Here is a 7,664-nt window from a genome sequence, read left to right on the forward strand (position 1 = left end):
TGTGTGGTTTTCTTTGAGTAAATGATTAGGAATTGGCTGTTACACTCCAGCTTACGTTAAAGATTATCAAGGCTAAAAACCACCATTTGTTTATTCTTCGTTTCACTGGCCTACCATCCTTAATTTTTCCAAACATGAACAAAACATTAGGAAAATCACTTGAAAATAGCAATCCAACCACTTTTCGAGCAGCTGTGCAAGTAATACTACATTACATTCACTATTTTTGAGTACTAGAGACCTAGTAAGATGGGGAATAAAAAAATTGTCCCAAAATTGCAATCTCATGTGAATATTTGTGCACTATTGAGTTACAATAATCTTATTCAGAACAGTTATTTTGTTTGAACCCTACAGTATTTCAATCATCTTTATTTCCTCCTCTGAATCAATGTTATTCTGGACAAAATCATTGAAACAGAACATGAAGATTAAATGAGTGGGCAAAGGTATATACAATTGTATTCCTGCCGTCTGGAACATAACAGCCTTGATGAGAAGATAAGATGGGAAATCCTGGTATGGTGTTGCTTGGAGGCATATTATATATCAATATGGTTAAATGATTGTAATTCCATCGCCACCAAAAAATATACTGTAGTTGTTTAGTAATATGCAGATGTAACTTATCAAACTCAATTTTAATCTCTTAGGTTATCCAAAAGTGGACTGACGTGATTATGATAATATTAACCACGTCTGAATTAGGTCCACATTCTGGGAAGAGATTAATGAGAAACAAACAAGTCCAAAGACTTATCATGTATACTTTATCATGTATTTTACTATTTCTGAAGCACATATTTGACGGAGTGCCCAATCTAGCTATTGAGTTTGTCTTTGTAGCAACTCAGTTATAGTAGTGTCTACCTTCTGTGTTCGATTCTGGACACATGCACACAGCATTTCATGCAGCAGGTTACACATTCATAGCTTGTCTGTAAAATATAACTAAGTGCTGATTTTTTTCATTTTGATCATATCAAAATTAACATTTATGAATAAACTATATATTGTAGAATTTTCATGAGCTCTGATATTTATTCTCATTCTGTGATTAATGTAAAGCACTGTCTAAATACAAATGGATAATCTATGGTGTGAAATTATGTTGCATAATTAACTTGGTTGGAACGCCTTGGAAAGAATATTTTATCTCAAAGTCACTGATATTTCAATAGGTCTGAAATCGCAAATGCTACATAATATTTCACTAAATGTAAGACATTTGGAAAATCTTCATAGAACACATAGATTTTTTATTCCTATAAACGATAATCAATAGCTGTAAGGCCAGAGTTTTTTTATCTTTAGATTTACGGGAGATTTTTCAAAAAGTTGGGTAAGGAGGAGGAAATAAAAATAAAAATAAAATGCATAAAATGTCCCAAAGGAGAAATAAATAAAAATAAAACGGATTTTTCTCCGATTTTTTTTATTTTTTAAATCTTCTTATATCATGAAGATAAAACACACCTTGCATGTGTCAGCTATTTCATAGGCTGAAAAAAGGGTGATAGATCACCATAAAGTTTCAAAAGCATAATTAAAAGATCCTTTTAATGACTGAAAATATTGACCTCAACACTGTGAGTTCAAGTGCTCATTGAAATTAATTGTATATATTTGTTCGAATGCATCTATGCATATGAGGTGCATATATTATCAACCCATGGATTTTATGAAACATGTCAGTGTAATAAAGAAGTTTAAATGGCCAATTCTAACCTTTTGCCCACAATATAAGCATATCCTTTCCATTGTGAAGTAATCAAACATTGAACACAGTTTCAGACACGGTATAATAAGGAGGTCAAATGTGTTTTTCTGTCTTTAACGAAATAGCACCGTGACAATTTACCGTGATGTGGTTTTTATATAGAAAATATAACCAAAAAAAGTAGAAGCCCTGATGGAAATTCCTCTTCACTTCAAAGTTTGACAGGGCTTACGGATTCACAGACAGTCAAAATCTACATTTATGTACTTCACCAAAGAAAATTCGGGAGCATTTAGATAAATTTTACAAGTGTTATATGTTTCAAAAAACCAGGTCTAAGAACTGATTTTAGAATCAGTCCTGAAAAATATCCTTCTAATTCCAGCTATGCCCGTTGGCAATAAGCAACGGATAAGTTTGACTTCTTGCACTGACTGCCAGATATCTTATGTTCAGATTTTTTCTGTTTTATCGGAAACACACACTATGTTATTATTACATCATTTTCAGTATTCTATAACGATTTAAATTCTTAATCATTATTAAACTAATTAACAACTACGAATATCACGATACCTTGTGTTTTTCTCTTCAAATATGTGATCGTGAAGCAGTGTGTTCAATGCTCCCCAGAGTCAAATTCAGAAAAAAATATCCATTTTGACTATGATGAACACGATATCATTTTGCAGTTTGTGCTTGTCAGAAGCTATACATTTTTGCGCTGTAATCCAATTCATCCTTGTTAATATACGACGTGCGCCAACGACTTTTAATAGACAATACAACCCACGAATTTCTGTCTCCTTATTTTGACCGGAAGTTTCGCAATCATTCCACGAAACGCGAACAACATACTGAATCTACAAAAAAATCACAATAAACACGCTCTAAGTTCACCACGGTTTGATTTAAATAATGAAACATAAACATCGGAACGTTTTTGTAGTAAAACATTTCTATATAACTGCAGAAATTGTGAGAAATAAGGGGTATGACAAAAAGTACTTTCACTTTTGACAGGACGTTGTTATGGTAACGGGTACCTGTTCTGTTTCCCCCCGCGTATTTCCGACTGGTTTACGTGGTTTGTGCGGTAAGAGACCGATAATGAATGACAATTGGTATACCAGTTGGTTCTGAGATATGGGTTATAGAACACTAATTTTATTTTTTTCTTAACATTGGAGCAACGTTCGTCGGAAAAAATAAAAATAAAACTACGAAAATGAATTTTATTTTTATTTGGGTTTTGCAATATTTAGGTACGGCGCTCCCGTAAATCTAAAGATATAAAAACTCTGGCCTAAGTGTTTAACAAAAAGACTAGTTTACTCGTAAATTATTAATAGGATAGGACGGTAGGATCAACAACCATGCAAATATTGTGTTGTCAAAAGACATTATTAACATTATCGGACGGTTTGTGAATGCGTCTCTTCACAATTTCCGTCAATTTACATGGATTTTGCCCAAACGGAATTGTAATTTCCAATTCAATAAGATGAGTTTACAAAGGTGAAGTTTCAGGTTTCTGATTATTTTTTAATCACAAAACGGTTAAAATCGTTCTTGATGATGTTAGAATAAACAAATTCTGCATTGAATTTACCCGCCCGGCATTGTAACGTAGAACCACTCATGTACACCGTATAGCAACCATAGATGACGAACCACTTGGTGCACCTCGAAATGCACCTACATGTATATAATATTCATAACAATTAGTAGGAGGTGGCTTTTGAACAAAATCGTACGTCATAGAAATACACGTATATATAGCAATATCTTAGTCTTTATCATGTGCAGGATTTACCGCAGCGTACAATGAATACAAAGCCTTATTGTTATATTGGAAGTGTTTAATGAAAACATAAGGAAATTGATATACAAAAGCCTATAATGACATAACCAATATAGCTTGAATATTAACGATCGATACACGCGAGCTGGGTGTTTCCAATATTGATGATTCAACCGTAAAGGACAACTGTGCCATACCTTATATACGGATAATTTGTACTACATGTGCAGTCTTTTTACATTAAAGATGTGACCTAGAGTGGAATGTACATCCTATTGTTAAAAGTTGGTCATATAAATGACCATGTTTGAGAAGTGTCGCCACATACGATGAGGTATGTTTGTTGTCTGGATATAGGCGATATTTACAAGCAGTTTATTTACAACACATAGTTAATATAGACATAAACTAAGACGAGAGCGGATATTAAATGGAGACAATACTTTTATGTTTCAAGCTTGTGCATGCTTACGTTCGCCTAGTGTGCATTTGTATGAACATGGAACTTTATTGAAAAGTAAGTGAAGTCCTTGCGTATGTTTCCTTGGTTAATCGTTCAAGTGAAATTTATTTCTCAGTCTTGATTTTGCTGAAAGAATCCCTACAAGCCAAGTGCGATACCTTTTCGACCTCCGAACCATTAGTATGGTAAAATATGGAAATACACTCAAAATGATGCATTGACAATGCCAACAGCAGAAGAAACATTACTGCACGTGTATATAACATGCGGTAAGGCGATATAAAAACGGACTACTAGTGTTCTTGAGGAAAACCAGCAATTATTCGATGGGACTGACACGGCAGCGGTCGCGGACGGAAGGACGCTCATGGTACGGTGCTGTACTGGTAGCCGCCATGGTGACCACCAGCGCTTCACTGTTGCTGCAATTTATCGGGTTCGTGACTCCAGGTTGGATCGTCCTCACCAGCCCCGCGGGATTCACGGTAAGTGCCGGTGTCTGGTACCTCCAGGTCTGCAAGCGTCCGGACGACACCGCCACTTCCACCCGCTGTAAGACCGCCTCTATGACCCGGATCGGCAACCCGTTCAACGTCGCCGGTGACAATGCTGGTAACTTATAGTTTGCTTCTTACTCGTAAGCAGGTGACATTTTTATAAAAAAAACGTAAATGTTATACTTCATTTTAACAATAGAAGTATTCACAATTATCTTTTATGAACGGAGGACCTAAGCGCAAAAAAGTCAGTCGTCAATGAACGCATTTATCGGACAAGTCTTTTTCTGCACTCCCGTCGTGAACTTACCCGCACGGTCAATGCCTAATCCATTCAATCCGTAAACATGATTTATTAAATTCCTACAAAATCTTTTGATAATAATTCTTGATATCAATATGTTGTCTGTAGCCAAGGTTCGTTTAAAAACAGAAATGTAAGGAACATCGATATGCGATGTATAAAACACGATCAGTTTTACCGATTAGTATTATTCTAGAAGCATTTCGCGGAATAATAACAAACGCAACACAATTGAAAAGTCACCCTTAATTGCAAAGCCCTGCATGTTACAGCGGACTTCATCAGCATGACGGAAGTGCAGGTAGAGACGACGCTGGCGCTCGTCACGTGCATTGTGAGTGTACTCATGTCCGTGCATGCTCTTGTCCACCGCCGCGGGGCGCCGCGCTCTTACCTCTGTTGGGGAGCTGCTGCCTCAGTTACCTCCGGTAAGTGCCATTTAAGGCTTGAGCTTTGGTTATGGTCTTTCAAAAAGTTACTCACAGATATAGCCAGGCTTAATGGCAGTAATGATTTCTTAAAATAACACATGACTTTTTGCGAACAAAGTTTGGCGATCTTCTGTTTTGTCCCCTAGATAACTAGTCACTTGAAATCGTTCAGATAAATTGTGGATGTAATGATATTCTTGTGGCTTGACGGTGATCGGAGGCATTCCTCATTGATGGATTGCACATATGTTTCAGCTGAATCCGTCTAACAATCTCGATTTAACATATATTCTCATAATTCTGATCCATTCATTTTATAATAGTTTATCTTACAACGATTTAGAAACAGTATATGTATCACTAATCCATTCGTAAAAATAAGTTGGGACATTTTAATGATAAAGATCATTTCAAACGTAAGTAATGAACAAGGACAATTTATGGCTGTGAATACATTTCGCAAAAACCCCACACACTTTTAATGGGTTGTTTTGTAACTAGCTGTTTTTATTACCGCGTTTCAGACATTTGGGTTTTTACGCACTCCTCGCAGACGTCTGCATGCAGCTAACACAATGTTTCTTTGGTCAAAGCACAACTGCCATTAAGTGTTGTTGTTTTTTCAGCTGGCCTTCTGCTTATCCCGATATGTCGTCTGCTAGATATAATCCGACAGTGGGACAGTTTCATCACGTACGAGACACCGTACTCTCTTGTGGCGAGCGGGATTGGAGTCATGACGTCAACAGTAACCGTCATTCTTGACCTCGTCGCCATGTGCATGGTGCTGTATGACCTTCGGACGGAGCGCCGAAAAAATACGGAGGAACGCAGGAATCTAACACTCCTCCCAAACTAATGAACCAAGTGCAATCGATCAATCATGTGCTATATAGTTTGTGTGCAATGGTCTGAACAACTTTAAACCAAATGTTTCTTGTTACATGCAAATTGTATTTTTTAAACATTGTTCAATGTGAATCCGGTGGATGCGATTCAAGCCAGTTTTGCGTCAAATAAATTACGCAGAACATAGTGAGTGCCGGTGGCAGTGTGATTGTATAGGACTTCAGTCGTGTGTGGGTATTTTTTGTGAAATTTCTGCCAACGTCTTTCAGTTGCAAATTCATTTATATGACATGGCAAATGCCTTTATATGATATTAGTAATGCCTTCGTACTGTATTGAAGACGAAATCTAAACGAACTGAATAAAATGCATGAACCCGGATTACCGTTACGGTTACAGGGAACATTAATGAGCTATATTCACCAACGTGTTGATTTTTCATTTATGTTTTTGCACCTTGTTTCGCTGTATCAACATTGCATGGCGTACGCCTCATACATATTTCATTGACTTTGACTATACATTTTTAATGTACATTCGTGTTCATTATTTTAGTTTTGCTTCGGCGCACAATGAATTAAATTATTTACTGTTTGTTGTAAAAGTGTTCCATCATTTGTCCACAGGTTCACACCAAACTGCCAGTGTTTCGGTTTTCGGGTTTAACGGACCTTTTTATGAGAACAGTTTTTTTATTATTATTATTATTATTATTAAGGCGACACCATTTTACGACAAAAACTTCAATGCCAAAATGTCGCATAAATGCTGAATCGTACAACGTACACATCTTTGTCTCTTACATGTTCCGCGGGGCTGAGATATACGATACATATTAAGATATAGATAATGTGTGAAATTAATGCTTTTGTGGAATATTTCTTTACACTTAAAACGGAGAATTTGTTTTGTGTTCAGGATTTCAATTATATACATTGCAGGTTAACATGGTTTCGCATTCGCACGCTCCCGAATTCTAACGAAACGACCGATAATTCCAATGGGTCTCTCGACTGAAGTATCTGTTGAAGGCAGGGCGGTAGCTTTTAACTTATAGGCCCGTGATTTCTTATTGCAAGTTAAGAACTAATGTGCTACTATTTCTCCTAAATCGAATATTAACTGCTTAACACCGCCCATAAGGGGGTAAAAAAGCTGTCCAATGTAGTATTCGTTATGAGAAATGGAAATCAGAATGCAGTTTTAATTTTATTATTTATTATATGCGGACCAAAAAATCAAAACGATTTCAACTATTACATGGTTAGTTTTATTTAGCGTAAAGAATGGCCTGGTCTTCTCCGCGTCATTACCGTCAGCATTCGAGTATTTTGGTCTATATGTTCTTATCCTATAAAACTAATAAATCCCAAATTAAACCAATAACAAAGTCTGATCGATACTGTGAGCTTATTTATGAAGTAAAATCACTCTGTAGATTTTCCACATCAAAGAACATCGGTCCGAAAATTTAGAAAAACAAACAATTTAAGGCATACTATGTTGATCAACATTGAGAAAATAGTTGCATATAAATTGCTTTTGGTAAACATTGTGACCTCCTGGCCTATCAAAAATAAAACTGAGGCAGTCTAC

The 7,664-nt window shown here is 36.2% G+C and overlaps 1 protein-coding gene across 1 annotated transcript; it reads left to right on the top strand.

Annotated features, from left to right (window-relative positions):
• Window positions 1-3,545: 3,545 nt before the first annotated feature.
• Window positions 3,546-6,662, top strand: LOC128220449 (uncharacterized). Its single transcript, XM_052928853.1, has 3 exons — window positions 3,546-4,599; window positions 5,061-5,216; window positions 5,846-6,662. The coding sequence occupies exons 1-3, from the start codon at window positions 4,314-4,316 to the stop codon at window positions 6,076-6,078; spliced, it is 675 nt and encodes a 224-aa protein (XP_052784813.1). The 5' UTR covers window positions 3,546-4,313; the 3' UTR covers window positions 6,079-6,662.
• Window positions 6,663-7,664: the final 1,002 nt, after the last annotated feature.

The sequence above is a fragment of the Mya arenaria genome, chromosome 2 (genome assembly GCF_026914265.1).
Source record: "Mya arenaria isolate MELC-2E11 chromosome 2, ASM2691426v1".
NCBI lineage: Eukaryota > Metazoa > Mollusca > Bivalvia > Myida > Myidae > Mya > Mya arenaria.

What these genes read in the sequence shown, in the direction of transcription:
- LOC128220449 (XM_052928853.1), top strand. Translation starts at nt 4,314, where the DNA reads ATGGGACTGACACGGCAGCGGTCGCGGACGGAAGGACGCTCATGGTAC. An exon ending in CGTCGCCGGTGACAATGCTG is followed by an intron (nt 4,600 to 5,060) that starts GTAACTTATAGT and finishes TGCATGTTACAG; the next exon opens with CGGACTTCATCAGCATGACG. An exon ending in TGCTGCCTCAGTTACCTCCG is followed by an intron (nt 5,217 to 5,845) that starts GTAAGTGCCATT and finishes TTGTTTTTTCAG; the next exon opens with CTGGCCTTCTGCTTATCCCG.